Here is a 21,398-nt window from a genome sequence, read left to right as displayed (position 1 = left end):
CAGCTACTGTGTAAGTGAAGGGGTGGCTGAGAAGCTCTTCAAGTTCCTTTTCTGTTCTGGACCCCTTTAGCTGGTCAGCAAGAAAATGTGCCTTCTCTCTTAGGTTACCATCCTTTATGCAGTGACATCACACCTATTAAAATACAAACTTGCTTTCCACATCTGGGTTTAGATGGGTTTATTATTCCTACCCTGTGGACTTCTCCTTCAGGCGACTCCCTTATTTGTTTTCTGTGGCTGAAGATATACAGCCACAGGTTTTTTGTGAATCAAATAAACTCTGCTCAAAATAAATCCTGCTCTATTATTATTCTTGAAAATTGAATAAATTTTGTGACTTGAGATAACTGAAAGTCTGAGCTTCTCTTTCTGTTTTTTTTCCCATGATGTGGGATAACTTCTTCTAGCCCTGGTCCAAAATTTGAACTCTTAATGCTATGTTTATGTTCACTTAACGAAGCTGGGTTTACTCCAATTATTTCACGGTAAGTTTTGGTGCCTAAATCACCAGTTTCAGAGATCGGTGAAGGACTTTGGCCAACATAGGAGACTCTTGCAGAGGCTGTGAATACTCAGGATCTCTCTCCAGCGTGTTTGCTGGAGGTTAGACTTCACCAAGCAGAACTGATGGAACATGAAGGCTGCTTAAACACTGACTGCTGACAGCAATGTGGTTGGGAAGAGTGGTGGGTCTGAGCCCTGCCTGCCTGTTATTAACTGTTGGAGTTACTATAGTCTAGCCTGCCAACACCACCATGAGCAGGGTTGGTAGCCTTTAGGTTGTAACAACTGCATCTTAAACTACAAAGAAGAGTACAAGTTAGTGGTTTTTGTTGTGTTGTTATTTTTTAGGTGATTCACAACTATTCCTGTCCAAAGGTGGATAATTTCTCTTCCCCCTTCCCCATTATCGCCTACTTCTCTTAGGAAAAAATATGGTAACAGGACAGCCAAACCAGACATGAGTGTTTAAATGATGTGACTGTGGCAAAACTCTAGGTATCATTTGAGTACCTCATAGTAGGTAGTTACACAGCTGAGATGTCTTTATCAGCATCTAAGCATGTTGCTGATGGTGGTCACATGTCTGAAGGATGTTAACACCAAACAAATATCTGGTTTCCTATTCTCTGTCAGAGATTTCAGTAAGAAAATTGGCCTCAATATTGCTTTATTCTTGGGACAACGGACTTCCTGAATCTACAGTATCCTCTGAAATCCTTTGTTAAGCTTTGCTCTAGACCACCTGCTATTTAGAACTTGGCAAAGCAAATATCACAGACTGCTTTTACTCTTGTACTTATAACTTTGTTTTGATTCTGTTCTCATGTAATTTCCTCCAGGCACACTGTTTCCTTTGATTTGGTTTGACTAATATGCTTTTCCTTAATGATTCCTCCAGCTCGTAGTATCAGTTTACAGCTGTATGAGTGATTATCAGATGGAAAGTGTGTCTTTTTGGGGTTTACTTCTAAGCAAAGTTACTGACACAAGGAGTAGGGTTTTGTCAAGTCTGTATAAAAGTGTTTGAACAAAAGGTTTACGAGTACAGCAATATGTCATTTCTTCACTATTGCTCTCTATATGGCAAACTAAAATCTGAAACTTAAACCTTGGATTCTGAGTAATTGGCCTTTCTAAAAGGACATTTTAGGAAGAAATGTTCTAGCTTTAAAGAGTTCTCCTGTATTTTTGATCAAAATATGTAATGGTTTTAATTTGGTCAGCTGTTTCTGTACCACCTTAAGTCCAAACAGACTCTACTACTTCTTGCAGAGAGACATGCATATGTGTGGTTTGTGTGTGCAAGGAGGAGGTCTGTATGTATGTTGAACTTCTTTCTTTTCTCTGGCGTGTTTTGTACTTAATGGCATTGCATAATAGGATCTTCATGTATTCTATAAATCCTTTGATGCAAGGGGAAATACGGAGGCTTTGTGCAATTGCAAGCTCCCAATACAAAGTAGGCAAAGTAATTTTGTGATAACTTCCATAGTAAGATGTAAGTACCACGATCCTGCCCCAGAAGTCATAAAACATGTTTTCTTACTGTGGCTTCTAGCTTGTGAACACTTAGACTGTGACAGTGACCTAGATGACACTTGCATAAAAGAAGAGAACAATTTCCAGGTCCATGAAACAGTGAATATAGTACAGTAGAGAATTGCACGTGTTCAAGCTGTTTTGTGTCCAGAGAATGTTGATATGCCATTAATTTTATAAATGGCTTTACCCCCCCACTGGAGCCCTAGAAATGGTTCCTACCTAAGTGTTAGCTGCTTTCAGAGCCTCAGAACAAAATACTCTTCTATTATTTCAATAGATAAATGTGATTTGTTATCTATTGGCATATAGGATATGGTGGAGGAGGAGGGTGAAAGTCAAAAGCTAATTTTTTACCATAAATCTGAATAGGGCTTAATAGGTTAAAAGGAAAATGACTTAATGACTTCAGGCTTTATTTTAGACCAGAAATGTAAAAGTAGTTACATGTATACGGTCCTAAAATTACATTCGGCCCTTTGAAGGCAACCACGAGGCTGATGTGGCCCTGGGTGAAAACGAATTCGACATCCCTGTTCTAGGTCAAGCTTGGACAAAACCAAGGAGATGGGCTCTCTGTGGACATGCAGGAGTAAGGGTTACTTTGTGAGGTGCTAGAGAAATGGTTCCCTCCTCTAGTTTCAACAGGGTGTGTGGGGGGTCATTTTTGGTTTTTATTTCTTTTTATAAAGTTGAACAGGAAAAGTTTCCTTTCTTGATAAGGTGGAAAAAATTTCCAAGTGATATTTGTAATGCAAATATTTTTTTGCTATTTCAGTATTCTAAGGATACGTAAATGGCATTGCTGGATTTGTTGTCTTCTCTTCTGATTTATTTTTGTATTATGAACTTCTGGTGTAGCTATCTTGGGGTAACACGAAAGTGGCAATGTAATTTAAACATTAAGGAAAAGACAGTTAGTTGCACGCAAGTGTGGATCTTTTCATAATGTGCTCACATGAAAATTTACTTTATGTTGCTAGGTGTGAAGCAAGAAACAAATGTTGGACATACATTTGGAAGGGGATGGTGGGATATCTGGAAATCAGCAACTCTGAAGAGTATTACAGGGGTACATGGTGCAGGTGCTGCAGGGGCCTCTGTGAGGAGTGGCTGGGGCTGCCCTGTGCTGGACACACCTGGTTCCAGCAGTTCCAACCCACCCACTGCAGGGCACGGCTGAGCCCCACAGCCACCATGGCGGCTCCTCAGGGACAGTCTGTGTAAGGAAGGGAAAAATGCTGCCTGACGGTGAGGGGAAAATGTGAGAAACAGCCCTGTGAGCCCTGAGGGGAGAAGGGCAGGATCCCCTGCAACCCCTGTAGAAACCACCGTAAAGTAAGTATTGCCCTGCAGCCCAGGGAAGGACCACTCTGGAGCAGATATCCACACTGCACCCTGTGGAGGATCTCACACCAGAGCAAGCAGATGTGCTTTTAAGGAAGCTGAAGTGCATGGAGGATCCATGTTAGAGCAGGCTTCTGACAGTAACCACAGTCCACAGAAAGAAGCCCATGTTGGAGCAAGGGAAAAGTGTGTGGAGCAAGGAATGCCAGAGAAGAGCTTCTATGGGCTGGCAATAAGCCTCAATCCCTACAACATCTGCACTTCATTTTTAATTTGCAATAAATTTTTTTTCCCTAAGCTGAGTCTGTTTTGCCTGCAGCGGTAATTACTATTTGATCTCCCCCTCTTTCTCTTGGTGTATGAATGAGCTTTTTAATTTTGTCTCCCCCATTGTGTTGAGGAGCGGAAGTAAGAGACTGGCTGGGTGGGCATCTGGTAGCTGGCCAAGGTCAACCCACCACAGCAGGATACAGTGAAAGAGTAACTGAACTTTTACTACAGGACTGGGGACTTGTACGTATTCTAATTGTTGCAGCTGTGAGTCATCAAGCAATGGTTATAGTTACCAACTACAATCTGTATTTTTAAAGGATGCTGCAAAAAACTAGAAAATTTTGGAGGGAAATGGTCATAGGAACAATTTAGATGGAGAAATCCATCCGTAGTGCCAGACTTGAAGCATGAGGAATGATCTTTAGTTGAGAAGAGAGCCATTATGGTGTACAGGACCAGGACTGTTTAATGTCTTCATCAATGAAATAGATAGTGGGATTGCACCCTCTGCAAGTTAACACCAAGCTGAGTGGTGTGGCTGACACACTGGAGGGATGGGATGCCATCCAGAGAGACCTGGACAAGCTCAAGAAGTGGGCCCATGTGAACCTCATAAGGTTCAACAGGGCCAAGTGCAAAGTCCTGCACCTGGGTTGGGTCAACCCTGGGTATCAGCACAAGTTGTGATATGAAGGGATTGAGAGCAGCCCTGCAGAGAAGGACTTGGGGGTACTGGTGGATGAAATATTGGACATGAGCCTGCAATGTGCAATTGCAGCCCAGAAGGCCAGTTGTATCTTGGGCTGCACGAAAAGAAGTGTGGCCAGGAAGTTGAAGGGGATGGTTTTGCCCCTCTACTCTCATCTGATGTGGTCCCACTTGGAGTCCTGCATCCAGTTCTGGAGCCCTCAGTACAGGAAAGACATGGACCTGTTGGAGAGGGTCCAAAGGAGGCCATCAAGATGATCAAAGGGATGGAACACCTCTCCTATGAGAAAAGTATGAGAGAGTTGGAGTTATTCAGCCTGGAGAAGGTCTCTGAGGAGACCTTATTGTGGCCTTTCAGTACTTAAAGGGCACTTATAAGAAAGATGAGGACAACTTTTTAATAGGGCCTGTTGCAATAGGACAAGGGATAATGGTTTTGAACTAAAGGAGATCTAGACTAGTTATAAGGACAAATTTGTTTATTTTGAGGGTGGTGAAGCACTGGCCCAGGTTGCCCAGAGAGGTGGTAGATGCCCCATCCCTGGAAACATTCCAGGCCAGGCCTGATGGGGCTCTGAGCAACCTGATCTAGTTGAAGGTGTCCCTGCTCATTGCAGGGGGCGTTGGACTAGATGACCATTGAAAATTCCTTCCAACCCAAAACATTCTATGATTCTGTGACAGTACCTTCATAGAGAGAAAGCAGCATCTGATCTCAGAGCTGTGAGAAACCATAGCTGAAAGCCCAAATGGACTTGCTCCAGTGTGAAACAAGGCACATGCTTCAACAGAAGTAATAACTGTCAGGAGAAAACAATAAGAATCAAAAGATTCTTGATCTGTTTGTGTCTTTGGATCAAGACTGGATACTTATCTACTAGGTTGTGTGCAATTCTTCCCCTGTTAGGCAGGGGAAAGGGAAATAAATTCTTTGGGGATGAACAAAGGAGGTCTGTATGTGTGAGAGAGGGAAATAACAAGACTAGACTAGAAGAAATAAAGCAAGACTAGTTACTATCAGTTAAAAGAACATTAGGCTCTTAAACAAGCTGTTTCTAAATATTGTTGATGGAGAGAGGGGCTCAGTTCTTGTTTGTACCCTCTGTAGCGATTGTTCACTTGGCTGGTGTGGATGAAGGAAATGGACGGCATTAGGATTGTCCATGCTGTCTTCAATCCTTGTCCTAAACTCAATGGAACTGGCAATGCTTGGTGGAGCAGCGAGGACGGGGTAAAGCTAATGTAAACTTGTGTAAGGAACTGTATTTAGCTGTTCTTAAGCACTCAGTGGACTTGTAGCCTGCCATGGAGTAATCAGAATAACTGACTGGCTGTGGGGCCTTGCAGGAATGCTTCTGGGTTGTGAGGGAACACAGTGGAGTCCTTTCCTGGGACGAGAGCAGCTCAGAAGAGAGGATGTACAGTGAGGTGCTGTGGGGGATGAGGTAGCTAGATGGGGATTGATGTAAGGGTAATGGTTATTTCACTTGTTCTCTCTGGAATTTCAGTATCCCCTATAAATAGATATCCAACAACATCTGGGTTTTTTTTTCCTCTCTTCAATATAAAACTATAGAAACGTTGACTAATGTTTTCCTTCTCATTTCAACAAAAAATTTAGGTAACTCTCAATAACACTTTTTTTTTTTTTTTAACACTGTAGAAGCTATACATGGTATTCCTCAGTAAACACGCCTGCCTTGTAATAGGAGTACAATGGAAAATACACTTATGGATTAACACAAGTCTCCCCGGTTAGAAACAGATTGAGATATTACTCCAGTATAAAACAATGCCTACTGTTTATATAGAAGTTCTCACATGTAAATATTATCGTCCTATTGTAGAAGAGAAATATTACTATTTTTTACAGGTGCCAGAGCATAGGGAGCAAAAGACGAATTGTTCAAGGCCACCCACATGGCCAGCCTGATCTAGCTTTTTGTCCCATGGTGTTTCTAGTAGTCAATATCTATTCTGTCCAGTGTGAGGGGATATTAAAGTATTACTTGTAGCTGTTGAAGCACATAAGAAATTACAGGTCTTTATTGCTAAATTGTCTTTTTTTCTGTCCCCTTGCAGATCGTAGAGTGTCTGGAATTTCCATTGAAACGGATAACAAAAATGTAAAAGCAGAGGAGTTTAAGGGTACAGTATGGGCATTGTTGTCATTGTTTTAAATACATACGCAACACATGTAAGTTATGCATGCAGAAGCTGTGCAACTGTTAAGATGGCCTTCTTTCCTGAGGGATCCTAGTCCTACTTTCTCCATTGACTTTGTGTAATTTTGGTCTTGTCCTTGTTTTCTCTTACTCGATGTGGGGTTGGACTAGATGTTCCCCAACGGTCCTTTTCAGCCTCACCTATTCTGTGATTCTGTGACTTGTTTGTTAGTCTTGATAGCTCACTCTGTAACTTCTGCCTGGTTTCCCTCTGCCTAAAATGCTGGGAACTGACAGAAGAGAGAAGCATTAGTTATCTTACAAGACAGAGAAATGAGGGACATAAGAGAGAACAACTGTAAGTCATCTAATTGACAGTAACTATAATGGCTATTTATATATGTATGTGTCATACGTAAAATGACAAATGACTTCCAATAATGTGCCAGATAAGTTAAGAGGCAGGGAGGAAAACCTGATGTTTGCTGGGTAGATGAGAAACGGATCCTAGTAGTGTGTATGTGAGGTTTGTGGGTTGTGTGGGTTTTTCTGTTTGATTGTTTTTTCTTTGCAATTGGTTGGAATGGAGAGAGATGGGAATTTGGGAATTGAAAGGACTGTTCACTGAGCTTTAGGCTTTATTCATCTATTTGAGATAATAATCAAGTATTTGGTGGTCTCTAAAGCTGTCAACTGGGCTATTGTCAAGTATTCTTGTCACTTTTGAGAAAGAAAATCTTAATGCATTTAGAGCTCAGGACAGGCAAGAGGAAAGAGAAGCATTTCAGATAATATTAAAACTTCATTAGCTTCTGTCTTTTTATATGGTATGGCTTGCGTTTTGTTCTGTTGTTATCTGTATGATAAAGATATATCAGTTTAACATGGTTCAGATACCTCGCTAAGTTCTTTTTGTGTAGCAGCACTAAGGGAATGGCAGCTGCTCATAGATGTAGCAATTCAACTGAATACAGCTGATCTGGACAAGAAGGAGGACCCAGGCAGCTATAGACTGGTCAGCCTCACCTCTATCCCTGGGAAAGTGATGCAACAACTTATCCTTGGTGTGATCTCAAGGGGTAATGGGTTCAAACTGGAACACAAGAGGTTTCACTTAAATTTGAGAAGAAACTTTTTCTCAGTGAGGGTAACAGAGCACTGGAACAGGCTGCCCAGGGGGGTTGTGGAATCTCCTGCTCTGGAGACATTCAAAACACATCTGGACACCTGCTTGTGTAGCCTCATCTAGGTGTTCCTGCTGTAGCAGAGGGGTTGGACTAGATGATCTTTTGAGGTCCCTTCCAATCCCTAATATTCTGTGGTTCTGTAAAATGTGTATTTGTTTTCTCCTCCAACTTGTGTTACTGTAGAGGAGGGTGGCTGGTTGCTGGAACAGGCTGCCCAGGGAAGCGCTTATGGCACCATCCCTGTCAGAGTTGAAGGAGCATCTGGACAATGCTCTTAGTCATATGGTTTGGTTTTAGGTAGTCCTGTGAGGAGCAAGGGAGTTGGACTCAATGATCTTTATGGGTCCCTTCCAACCTGAGATATTCTATGATTCTATAATCAAATGATAGCCTCCAAACCAGATTAACCAAATTAAACATTGTCCAGACCTCTCCAAGTTCCCAGAAAGTTCTTCCAGGCCTGGCAGAGTTTGTGGTGATGCACAGCATCCTGTGGGCCTACCTTAATGCAAGTCAGTTAGACCTGGGAAATACCTCTTGCTGACACTGCTAGTATGGAAAAAAATCTAAGAAGGGAACTATAACTAAGGAGGGTTTAATTATGTTGTCTCTGTTCTGTGTGTGCTCCCCTTCTTTCATTCAGTTTTCTTCCTCTGAATACGATTAGTGGAAGGGCATCAGTGCTAGCTTTTTCTGAAATGAAAAAACATGGCATGCAAGAAAGGGGCAGCTCATTCAAGATGGAGGTGACCTGCTCAGCTGAGAACACTTCAGTTGAGCTTCTTTGTCAGCTAATACAGACTAACTCATGAGACCAGCCAGCTGTCACAAGGTCACTAGCTCAAGCAAGCTGAACTTGAATGATGGCTTTTCTTTGTTAGAAGGATACAAAAACAAAATGGAAAGGAAACTTTAGCAAATCTTAAGATTCAGGAAGTCTCCACCCATCCACTCAACCTGAAGTCAGGAACCCTGGGCTTCCTGAGTGCACAGCATGTTTTTCAGCATGGCCAGTGTGTGTGTAACATGTTTCTGGCAAAGGATGCCCTCCTACCTCAATTTTTCTTTCAAGTCTGAACACTTTTTCCTCTGTGAGAGATCACCAAGGGTACCAGTCTGGCCCCTTGGAAGCTTTTTTTTCCTCTACAGAACAGACTTGGGAATTTAAACTCTAAAGGGTGAGTTAGTAGGTTTGTCGGTAGCTCTTAATTGCCCTTTAGCCTTGTTTGAGGCTGGAAATGAGGATTCTGGTTAATGCAGATTGAGTGTGTGTATGAGCAATAGATATTTGTCTCCTGAAGCTAGACAGGCATTGCCAAAACTATAAAGGCCTTTGATCTGTGATACTCTGGCCTATATTGGAAGATGAGCAGTCTAAAGTGACAAGATCAATACTGTATTTGTTTCTTTCACAGAAGCTTCTGGGAGATACTAAATTTTACTTTGTTGATAGATTAGGAGCCAATTAGATGTGTGGTTGGATTCTTTTCTCTGATACTGTCTCCCAACAATTCTGATGAATACCTTGACTTAAGAGTCATTTACTGGAAGAGGAAAAAAAAATTCCAGCATGCTGTTCCACAGAGAGCAAAACTACTGAAACACACTGAGTTTGTCCCAGTAAATCACCCATACAGTTTGTCATGTCTTCTCTCTCTCCTCAGTTCCCCCATAATAACTACAGGCTTGACCATGGACCACAATTACTATGATACAAGCAACATATTCAAGATGGGAAGGAAAAAAAACAGCTGAGCTCCTAGTATTGACCTGTTCTTTACTAGGAGCACTAATTTTGGTTTGTATCTTGCCCAGTTATGGCAACTTTTGCAAAACCCAGCAACTCTTGAAAGCTTAGCCTCTGTGAAACTTGGTTGGTGATGCCTGCTATATATACTAAGTCAGGGAAACCTGAGTGAACAGACAGAAAGGTGAACAATTGGATGAACAAATAAAAGGTAACCACCAAGAGATGTTATGAGCAGCTGCTCCCTCCAGCAGATCCAAGGCCTGAGGATTCCTCCTGCCTGGCCACTGGATCCCAGCCCAGTGCTCCTGCAGACCTAGATCTTTGTCCCAGGCTTGTGGACATGGCTGCTGCTTTCCCATTTCTAGGTTCTATCAGTAGCAAGGCAGTGTGTACCTCAAAGATGTGTGCATGTGTGTGCACACCCACAGGTACACACACTGACCCTGACACTGCCAGCTACATGGATGTTCTCAGACAAGGCACTGCCTTCAACAGCACCCACATACAACACCGTGTGGGCTCACATAAAACATTCGGAGTCACACCCCCAGTGTGAGCCCGGTTGCTGTCATTAAATTCACTCAAGCCACCCCACTCTGCTGGAATAGCTGCTACTCCAGGCACACGTGCTCCAAGATTCACCAGGATCTGTGCCCCCTCCATCTTTTGACATAGAGACCCTCACTCATGCCAGTTGCGGGCACCACAGGCCAATCAGTTTGTTTGGAGACTGATGGTCTTTGTCATCATCTCTGTTAGTCCTTGTCTGTCATGTTTGTGTTGCTGTGGTTTTGTTTGTCAGTGCCCCCTTTACTTGTTATCACCTTTGCACTTAAAACGTCCTTGCTTGGGTAACATTCATGAAGCAGATTCTCACCTTCTACATACCTTTACAATAACCAATGTGAAATTGTAATTAAGATACTTAGGAGATTATTTAACCATCTTACTGGTATACTTTCCATCTGCCTTAAGTTATAAATTTAAACAGTTAAACTATTGATTCTGAATTCAGAATGTCAATTCACAAAATATTTATTTTAACAAGGTCTGCATTACTACCCTAAAATGAGGGTAGTAATGCAGAATCTGTGCCCATCCAATATGGGAATATCTAGTCCCCAGCAACTGAAGTTTGATCCAAAAGCCACTGAAATATGAGGAAAATTTCCCCATTGCGTGTGTGTAAATCCGGAGAAGGTCTGATGGTGTCACTTTGAGAAGTAGATCTGGCTCTTGCTGAGTGCTCAAATTCTTTTGAAGAGGGAATATTATTTTCATGGGCCTGAATGTGTGCCAAGCACAATGCTAAACTTTCTAATTTTTCCTTTTGCACTTTTTTTCTTTTCTCCCCTCTAGAGGCTATTCTTAGTTGCAAGCACAAATTTTCAAAAGGAATGAGCTTAAGAATAGAATGGAAGAAAATCCAGCCACAAGGAGTCTCATTTGTCTACTATAATGGTGAATTTACAGGTAAAGTACAACAAACTTAGACTGATTTAGCATAGATATCGACTCTTTCTTGAAGAATAATATTAGGAAAATTTCTAAAAGAGAGCACTCTTGATTTTCCATACTGAATAGCTGTCCCTTCCAGGAAAATAATGCATTTCTGGGGGGAAAAAAAAATCTTAATAAAGTCATTAATGATTAGTTACCTTTCTAATTAAGTTCAAGATAATAAAACCAAAGACTACGAAAAATGGTACTGCAAATTCCTTCAAATTTTTCAAAAATTATGTTCAAATATAAACTCCCCCAAATTACTGCAAGCTCTGCATTTGTATCTTACAAAGAGGCTTCTGAAGCCTCCTGTAGAGCTGGAGGCTTAGATATGAATAATGCAGCAATTTTTATATACATAAAATATAAACTCAGCTGTATATTTTAAATTATTTGTATTCTTTTCAGAAGTAGAATTTCTGTTTATATGCTCTTAAAAGGACTTACCTCAGTTTTATGTGTTGAAAAAAATAAGTGTTTCTGGTACCTTGTACACAATAAATGAAAGTTGAGAAGAAAAATAAAAGCACAACAATTCTGTTACTTTGTAGGGCTTGCCAGATGTGCTGGTCTAGTTTGATGGACTTGTTTTTTTCTGCATGTATTTAATTTAGAGAGATACTGGAACTCCTGGTTCTGTATGTGCAAGTAACTTTAATTTCATAACAACCTGTGGAATGAAAAAACCTCATTGTAAAAAGACTGATGGCAATATCTTTGCTAAATCCATCAAGTTTTTTGTGCCAAGTTAAAATGTCAAATACTTTGCTGTGGTCTTGTGCAGACATTTTTCTGTAAGGGGCTAAAATTAGTGATGACCATCTTTCTAGTGGAAAATGTCTTTTCTTTGTCACCTGAGTACTGGTATACATGTTTTCTTGAAAAGTCTGCAGAAAATAAGTACTCCATCTTCCAGCTAGAAAATGTATGACAGATGTCGGTTTTTGAAACGGGTAGTTTTTGACTAACTGGACAATTTGTAGAAGGTACTTGCTGTCTTGGGAAGCGGATTACATACTGCTCCGTGGTGACAGAAAACTAACACTGAACGAATGAGCGATAGTTCAATAATTGTATGTGATTTCAGAGCAAGGCAATGAGATGTAGACATTTGCAATAAGCAAAGAGCACAAAACCCTCTGTCTGTTCTTCTTTGAAGGTGATCTTCAAGGCCGAGCAGAGATGCTGAATACAGGAATCCGTATTAGAAATGTGACTAGAAAGGATTCTGGGACCTACCGCTGCGAAATCAGTGCAAAGAGTGAAGAGGGGCAACGGCTGGGAGAGGCTACGATTACTCTCACAGTATTGGGTACAAACAAACTTTATTACTCGGGCTTCTGTAAAGAAATGGAACAATGGCAAGGGGTGCTGGAGGTAGGGTTCTCCATAATAGTGTGTGGCAGCTGGGTTTGTAAATACACATGCACACATGAGTTCTACAACCTATTTCACAGAAGAATTTTGCAAAATGCATACTTGCATTAGAAAGGAACATAACTAGTGTTTTTATTCATATAAATGTGTAGTTGGGTTCTCGAAACTTAGCAAGTATGCCAATTTATGGTATGATGAAACTTCCATGTCTACTAAAACCAAAGTCACTCAGTGGCTGAGAATCTGGACAAGCCGATTGTGGTGTTTGGCACTGGAAAGTCAGCATCTGTCAACACTTCTCAAATATTCCTAAGCAGAGGTTCATTCCAATATGTTACAGTCTCCTCCTGTTTTTGGAAGGAGAAACTGCTGCAGTGTCTGCGCAATGCCAGCCCGTGAGCTAGCAATCTGTGGACTTCATTTACAGGAGAGATGGTGTTGCGTTGCGGGGGGTGGTTGTTCTTTGTGGTTTTTTGTTTGTTTTCTTTTCCAGTTGGGGAAAGGAGGGAAAAGTGAATACTGAGCACGTTCTTCTTACATTGTTCTTGTTATTTTTCCTAATACATGAGTGGTAGAGGTTGGTAGTTTTGTTGTTTTCTCTGTGTAGAGAGAAAAGAAAATACTTGCTTTTGTAGTATCCATATTTTTTGTATACAAAAATAATTGCTCTTTTAAAATTATAAATAAAGTCTCAAAGTTTTCCATAAAGGATGATAATTAATGAACTTCTGATTAGCTCCAACGATGAGGTAACACCACTTTTTCCTTCTTCCACTCTTTCAACAGATTTCCTCTTTTACATGTGACTTGTTAATATAAAGTTGAAACCTTAAAGCCCAAAGGAGAGAAGGGAGAGTGTGTATGTTTGTTGACAAACCTTTTTGAAAATTAGTGGGAATTAGTCAATATTTAACTTGATTGTCTTTATTTTTGCTTCTTATTTTAAAGGCAACCAAGAAAAAAACTATGAATCTTTGTTAAGGTGTCACTTGCGCTTTTAATGTACTATGCATACCTCTTCACTCTTAGTTTTCTTCCACATAGCTTCAAGTTACCAAAAAGAACCCCAAAACTGTTCCTATAAGAATAACTGGGAAACAGATGTTCATCTTCATGGCAGAACGAATGAGCAGTTCTCCAGCATCTCTATGTGTGGAAATGTTTATTTCCAATTTAAACTAAAATTTAGTAGCCAATTGTTTTTGATCCTCAACTTGGGATTTGCACAATGGCTGTGATGATGGCCAGTCTTGGTAATTCCTTCTGACAATCATTTTTCAAAATTAACAGTTAACTTCTTTTAATACAAAAAAACCCCTTTTTTTTCTCTTTGTCACTTCTCTTTTTAAATACCTAGAGAGGGGGAGACTTCTGGACTTACAGATTCCCTGAGTTATCTGCTCTCTTGTCTGAGGGCAAGAGGCTTCACGTAAGAAACAGGATGAAACAACCTCTCTGGGGTTGGACGAGAATGTGTAGATTGGAGACAAGATAACACAGCATGTGGCAGGGGAGGCTGGGACCAAGCCTCTTTCTTCCATTTTTTAGCAATTCACAAATTTTACTATGCTCCCCAGTGGTAGGACTCTTCCTTTATCCTGCCTTCATCCCCTTCTCCAGCACCTCTCTTCATTAACATGGCAGTTGCTAAGCATGTACACAAGTGTTCATCTCCTCACCAGTGACTGTCAAACAGTTGTCATATACACAGGGCTGATAAGATTATAAGACTGTATAACCAGTGTAATTTCATTTTCCAGTTGCTCCGACTACTCCAGTATGCGAGGTGCCCAGCTCTGCCATGACAGGAACAGTAGTGGAAATGAGGTGTAGGGAGACTGAGGGGTCTCCTCCGTCTGAGTACCAATGGTACAAGAATGGTGTTGCCTTACTGGAAAAGACAGGAACAGGCAGCGCTAGAGCAGCAAACATCACCTACACCATGAATAAAAAGTCTGGCACCCTGGTAAGTGTAATAAGCAACTCTGTCAAAACCAGCTATATCAAGAAGACCAAATTTACTGTTTCATACAATGACGCACAGGGGTCTTAATCCAAAAATGCACAAGGTCTTTGTCAGAGATCAGTGTCATGCTGAAACACCTGCTAACAAATGTAGAAGGTGGTTTCTGCCTCAGACCAATGACAAGCTGGAGGTGTTGAGTGATATAGACAAAGTGGGTGAGTTGAGTTGCAAGGCTGCAGTCATGACAAATGAGCAGAATCTAGAAAATACATGACAAATTTCACCTTGTCAGTTAGCTATCTACTGCCAGGTGAAAATGGTCTCTCAGTATGTCAATAGAGTTATAATTGATAGCGCCTTAAAATCCGCAATAGCAACCTCACATGCTTCAGTGGGAGTACAGCACTAAGGGCAGTCCAGAACCTGTGCAATCCAGTGGCGTTTACAAGTTCCCACCCAGTTCTTATGAAGTCAGTGGGAATGAGCAAGGGCTTTAAGACAGTTTAGTGTGGTGGGGTTTTTTGTTTGTTTTAGTCGTTGTTTGATTCTGCCCTCCCCCTGCCCCATCAGCTCTGAACTGGCGGCCATCTCTTCCATATCTTTCCCATCCCTTCCTTTCCCCAAAAATTAGCTGATCCTTCTGAAAAAAAATGGATACACACTACTTAATGACGCACTGTCAACTGAGATTTTTTTGGAAGAGTTGTTCTAGGAATGCCCTGCTTTTGTGCATGATCAAACCTGGAAACTGAAATGTGACTAAGCATTCAGATATGCTGTGGATCTTTCAGCACACTTTGGAAATTAGGTGGGCTACTCAAAACTACGCATTTTTTTTCTTGTAGTATGTGATTATTTTCTAACTAACTTGTTGTTGCTACTTTTTTTGGTAAAATGAACAAAGCATTCTTATTTCAGGGATTCTGAAATTAGAGCACGTCTAAGAAAATACATTTTATTGGAAAGTACTGATCCACTGAAAAAGAATCTCCTTGTAGGTACACTCCATCTAAAAAGTCCATCTAAAAGACACTCTTAGACCAGAAGCTGAAGTTAAGAACCAGCGAATATGACTAAGGAGCTGAATTATGGGGTTGAACTGGACCAAAATTTCTCACTTTCAGGTTTTGTTATTGTTTACTTAAAACAAACAAACCGACCTGGTTGACATGTCAAAATTTCTATCCTACAGGCAATTCTGAATTTTTTTCCATTCTGATAATAGTTTTGGACTCTGTCTTAACAGCTATTTAACACAGTTACAAAGAATGACACTGGAGAGTATTTCTGTGAAGCCTCCAATGGGATTGGATTATCTCAGAAATGCTCAGTGAAGCGAATGCAAGTTGGTATGTGTCAAATCAAATAAGGGCAGAAAACAGTCTTGCAATATTAATGATTTTATTGCATGATGCAACTGAGAAGTTAAGACCAGATTGAATTATGTATTTTTGTTTGATTATGACATTTTGGGGGAGGAATAATAAGGAGCTCCTTATATGTTTTTGCTTTGGATACTTCAAGCATTCCTTTCTTACAGCACAAACATATCTCACTGCATTTCACAGAAAAGCAACAAGTTTAGCACCTTAAAATTATTGCAGTTGGTAGCCTTTAGGCTGCCAAACACTGAACTTCACAGAGCAGCAGTATCTATGCAAGATCTTTAACATTTCAGAATGCTTTTGTGGAAGGGGTACAGGATGTGTCAGTCCACTGGGTTATCTTCTTTATGAAAAGTGTTCCTTTTGAGATGCATTCATGTGAGATCTTAATGTAACAGATCAAAAATTGAACCGAATGACTCATTTATACTGGCCAGAGGAATACTGAAGAAATCAGTGTATCTTAAAAATGAAAAACTCCTGCTGCCTGTTCCTTTTCTACTTGTACAGCACAGGTGAAGTGTAATGTTGGTTAGTTAATAAAGCATTTAGCAAAAGCTGGAGGGGCAGAGTCTATAATAACCCATAATGTATGAGTGGCTTAGCAAAATATAAAATTAGCTCATGCAGATATGATAGGAAAACAGATGGTAAAGAAATGCCTAAAGTTTCTAAAAGTTCCTAACAAATACTGCAAGAAATTCATGGCTAAGAATTCTATAAAGCAATTGTCTGGTGCCTTCTTAGAACTTTGCTGAAAATCACTGTATCACAGCTTTTAATGCATTCCTGGTTGATCATGAGCAAGTGTTCCACAAGGTACTAAGATAGAATAGAATCCCTCTGTTGTGGAAATGCTCATCTAAGTCCTAAATTGCTGTCAACCAATGCACACAAATGTATAGATTTGGGGATAAAACTCCCTACCATATATTAATGTGTACTTAAAGTCAGGGACCAAATAGGTTTTCACAGGTTTTTGTTATATGTCCAATTACTTTTCTGTTTGTTGATGTTTTTTTCTTTCCTGAAATGGATGAACCTCTTAAGGGTTATATCAGGAAATGGGTCATCACCTTCAAAATAAAGATGGCTAGATGTTTCAGTAGCCCAATGTAGAGTTTAACTTCAAACATCTGGGCTAAGATATTTGTTGGTCTTTATTCTGTTTAATTTTAAAAACTTTGCTGTTTAAAAATAAAAAAAAATTTGAATTTTAGAGAACTCACCTGAAGAGTTCTTCATAACTGAGGCCTGACATTGCCATTAGCTTGCCTCAGTTATTTTAAGCAAACTATATAAAGACTTGTTTTATGACTTCAGAAGATTTCAAGATATTTTCCCTTAGAGACATATGACTTGGATAATCCTTATTGGGGATAGGTATAATGAGGAGTACATATCCTTTGACCCCTCTTCTTATTTCCTTACTTTGTGCCTAAATTAAGCAGTGTATCAAGCACTCCTCTTAATGTGGCTGTGATACAGCAATGCTTTTATCTACTAATTAACTTATGCAGCTTGGGCTGAAGACCACCTATAGATACAAAAGGTGTCTGTAGTAATTAGGGGAAAAAATCCAGCCAATGGAAATTTTTACAACTTGCAATATTGGACTTATGTTTTATAATTACAGATGACCTTAACGTAAGTGGTATCATCGCTGCAGTAGTATTTGTGGCTCTGGTAATGGCATTGTGTGGCCTTGGAGTATTTTATGCCCAAAAAAAGGGCTACTTTGCAAGTAAGTAAAATCACTTCTTCCTCATGTCAAAAAAATGTCAGTACAGCTGACTGTAACATGTCCTCTTTTTCAAGAGGGCTCGAACTCCATGGTAGTAAAGCTAAAAGAGCATTGCAACAGCAACTTTTTTTGTGCAGATATTTTTATTCTGGTAAATTGTCGTGCAAAATATACTCTATGAATGACACGGAGACCTTTGTGCAGTTGCGTAAGGCTACCGAACGGCTTTTGATGAGGGACGGCGAAGAAAAGCAACATAAAAACAAGCCAGGCACGTTCGCTTGTGGTCTCAAAGAGCTGAGTGGCTGATGCCGGTGAAGGGGAAACTAAATGACTGGCTCCCTCTTCTGGCCCGTGGCGAAAGTGCACGTGGAGAAACTGCTTTTTAGGATCGCTGCAAAAATTGCGGCACCCAGCAACCCTCTCCGTAGCGTTTCCACCAGGGCCTGTGGAGTTCAGCACGGCAGGGGGGGACGGCAAGTGCCGGGGCCTGAGAAGGTCCGGCTGCCTGGAAGTAACAGGCTGACAGAGCCGCTGTTAGAGCTCATGGTCACCTGGAAGTTCATTTACCTCCGAAAGCAACCTACTCTTATTCTGTTTAAACTCACTACATCAAAAAGAGACACTTGTTTCAGAAACTCCTAGAAACTGAAGAGTTGAATAAGCTATGAATTGATATATCAAATAACTTTAAGTTGGCTAAGGAAGCTGTTCTTGTGCTAATTTTTTCCCCCTTTTTTTCTTTTTCAGAGGGAAGCCCTTCCCAGTAAGTACCTTGATGCAAGTAGTACATAAATCACTGCAAACTTTATTTATGTTTCTGATGATATAGTAACTGATGATTGTTTAAGGCTGTTCTCCCATTATTCTTGTACACTGGCTATTTCAAACACTGAAACAACCCTTATCCTGCACACCAGCTGATCCCCTTATTAGAACTAGTATGCTGGTCAGATAGTGACTTAACTGTGACTTACTACTCTGATAAATGTGCAGAGATGAGTCTTTTTACATAGTTATGTTTTACACCCCTAACTCAGCTACAGGCCTGCCTTTGTTTCCTCTTCAAACTGGATAAAAGATGCTCAGAACCAAATTGAACTGTCCTCATATCTATGTCTGCAGATTATTTCAGGAAATATTTTGTAAAAATATGATGGGTAGACACTTTCTGAGGGTGTCTTGTCTACTCTAATATGGACTTATTTCATGCACTTAGGTTTCTTAGTAGCAAGTCAGGATTCCTCAAGCTATTTTAGTGCTCCCACACAAGGCTAAATTTGTGTGCTTCATTGGAAGCTGTCCTCCAATTTTTTTTTTTTAATTTTAAAAGTTTATCTTAGCACTTCTCAGTTATACAAGGTAAAAAAAAAAATACTAAAGAGAAATACAAATATGACTTTAAAATACTGTGCTGTTTACACTGGCCATGAACCAGACAAAAAGTGTAAGTGGATGCATTGAAAAGACAAGCCAGGGAAGGTAATTTGGCAGTGGTTCACGTGATAATGACAGCTGTCTAAAAGCATTCAACAGTTTTTTTTTTCTAAGAGGGGGAAAAAAACTGTAAGAATTGCTGGAAAACAGGAAAAATGCATTCATAAATAAGGTTCTCAAAGGGTTAAAACACCAGCAAATCCCTATTTAACCTATGTTCCTTTCCTATTAACAGAAAGACCAACTATCAATCTACGAGTGAAAAGGCAAGTATCCTGCATTCAGTAGTGTGCTCAAAAAGTTTCAGATGTCTTCAAAATTCCTTATATCTGTTTTTGCACACACTCCCAAACCTTATATGCCATCAGTCCCTGGAGATACCGTCTCTCTGTTTCCGTGTATAGGTTCCTATTACTTAGTCTTAAGTGCCACACAATTACAGCACCTTGCTCCATACTTCACTATCCTTTTCTTTACCACACTAACCCGACTTTTACCTGGTTGCCTTTTACCTACTTCTTCCTCCATCTCCCTGGTCTATTACCTTATTTCATTCTTTCTCTTTCCCCTTTTCATGATTACTTTCCTGTCATCAGATAAACCAGAAAGGCAACACCCTTACACTTTTTTGGCAATCATTTCATCTCTACGCTATCCACTTAATTTGGCCATTTCTTGTTTGTGAAGTTTTCCACTCTGCCCTGCTTCTTGTGTGTATTGGTTAACCAAGGAAATGTAACTCAGACACAGTCCAAGGCAGCAGCAAGAGAAAGTCTGGATCTTAATTCCTCTAAATTAATGTGGATCAAAAGGCTTGACTAAATATGGAAGCTCATTGAAAGGGCTCAGGGCCTTTAACTGCATGTACATTGCTCCAGCTTTTCAGATTGGTGTAAAAAGAATGGAGCTCCAGCTAAAGCTTCAACTAGGAGCAACTAATTTTAAACTACTGATAGTGAAATTTACTTTAGTATTATTAGGACATTAATAGCCTTTAAGGCTTGCTAAACACCACCCATTTCTTTAATTAAAACAGACTGTATTAAACAGCATTAGCTTATTTCTTCACCTAGTATCTATGTAAGAAACTTACTTAAGCCAGCTACGTGGCTGCTCTGAGGGGGAAGGAGCAAACTTGGAAGAGCTGTGGTAGCTGTTTATCAGTATTAATGGACTTGTGAATCAGATGCTTAGAGCTGTTTGATACTTCTGGTTTTTAATAGGTTATTACTTGTTTTCTGTGTAGCAGTGCATTTTGCATGCTTCCCTTTCCAGAAAATAGAAAACAATGTTTTAGGCATGCTTCTCTTCAATCTTGATGCCTTAATTTCTTCTGAAATGTACACAAAATGTTAAGCTGGTTAAAATCTTGGAACTGTTACTTATATAACCTTTTTTGCTTCATTTAGGATTTCAAGCATACCAAGTCCTTTGTTATTTAGAAGATTTCAGCCTCTGTGAGGGACATCAAATGACTACTTGTTATACAAAACCATCAAAGGGATCTTTTGACCTCTACTCTGTAAATATTGTTTCCACATACTACACGCTGAAAATTGAAACTGCCATTGTTTAGATCTAGTCAACCTGTCTGTGAGTACTTTAACAAAAAAAACCAAACAAAACCCAAAAACAGACCACACAAAACTTAAAGATAGAACTAAATTGAATACACAAGACAAACTGTGTGAACAGTTCTAGTTCTCCTTTTGTCCATGTACACGTACAGCAATCTGGGATTCACTTTATAGCTTGGAACAATCTGTTCAAATAACTTGCATGGATGACCTTGCTACCGCTACTGCTACTACTTATGTCTGCACCGTTGTCAAGGGCTCAAAGTTTCCTGCAATTCCAAATTGTTAGTACCTTGACATTGTGTTTCATTTGCCAAAGCCATCTATGAGTGAGTGTGTAAGTGGTCATGCAGACTTAAACTCACTATCTTGACAGGATGAGGCTTCCTGTAACTGAGGCTCAAGCATCATTTTATTGTCTAATATGAAATGCCTACAGCTTCTTTTCCAGAAGGAAGTAGATATCTCTGTAGACTGCATATGTAGTTTCATTCTGAAGAAAAATCATGTCAGTACAACTCAGGCTGTAGTATCTGGACTCTAACTGTTGATGTTTCACAAATAAATAGTTCCTCAGAACTTGAAGTGCTCGTGTCAATAGTTCAGTTACTTGAAATTTAAATCTCACAACCTCCTTAACAGGTTTCAGTTGCTTTTTTAAGAGTAACACTTCATCATCTGTGCATTCATTGATACAGTATAAAATGAGGATATTTGTGCCTACACTTTTGGCTGTCCAGGTCTACCACTACCTGCTTTGCTATAGCTTCAGGGCTCATGTTTTGTTTTTTTTTGGTGGGTTTGTTTTTGGTTTTGTTTTGTTTGTTTGGTTTGGTTTTTTGTTTATTTTGGGTTTTTTTTCTGCAGAAGCTTTTTGATATGTGACAAACTCAGAAAAACAAGTAGTTCCACTGTGGTGTATCACTATCAGTGTTA

General features: G+C 40.0%; 1 protein-coding gene across 2 annotated transcripts in view; it reads left to right on the top strand.

Annotated features, from left to right (window-relative positions):
• Positions 1–20,764, top strand: part of JAM2 (junctional adhesion molecule 2) — a gene marked incomplete at its 5' end in the record, with an annotated part of 36,805 nt that extends 16,041 nt beyond the window's left edge. The window contains 8 exons of one of the 2 annotated variants that reach the window (XM_080340013.1): positions 6,454–6,519; positions 10,833–10,946; positions 12,136–12,288; positions 14,114–14,319; positions 15,566–15,668; positions 17,341–17,452; positions 19,121–19,151; positions 20,295–20,764. In XM_080340013.1, coding sequence (XP_080196139.1) covers positions 6,454–6,519; positions 10,833–10,946; positions 12,136–12,288; positions 14,114–14,319; positions 15,566–15,668; positions 17,341–17,452; positions 19,121–19,151; positions 20,295–20,327 — 818 coding nt within the window. In that variant the 3' untranslated portion in view covers positions 20,328–20,764. The remainder of the gene's footprint in view (positions 1–6,453; positions 6,520–10,832; positions 10,947–12,135; positions 12,289–14,113; positions 14,320–15,565; positions 15,669–17,340; positions 17,453–19,120; positions 19,152–20,294) is intronic. The other variant, XM_080340014.1, reaches the window with a different exon arrangement.
• Between the last annotated feature and the right edge of the window lie 634 nt (positions 20,765–21,398).

The sequence above is a fragment of the Nesoenas mayeri genome (assembly GCF_963082525.1).
Source record: "Nesoenas mayeri genome assembly, chromosome: 1".
NCBI classification, from domain to species: domain Eukaryota; kingdom Metazoa; phylum Chordata; class Aves; order Columbiformes; family Columbidae; genus Nesoenas; species Nesoenas mayeri.
The sequence above is the reverse complement of the archived record's forward strand: the minus strand, read 5'-3'. Positions and strand labels throughout refer to the sequence as shown.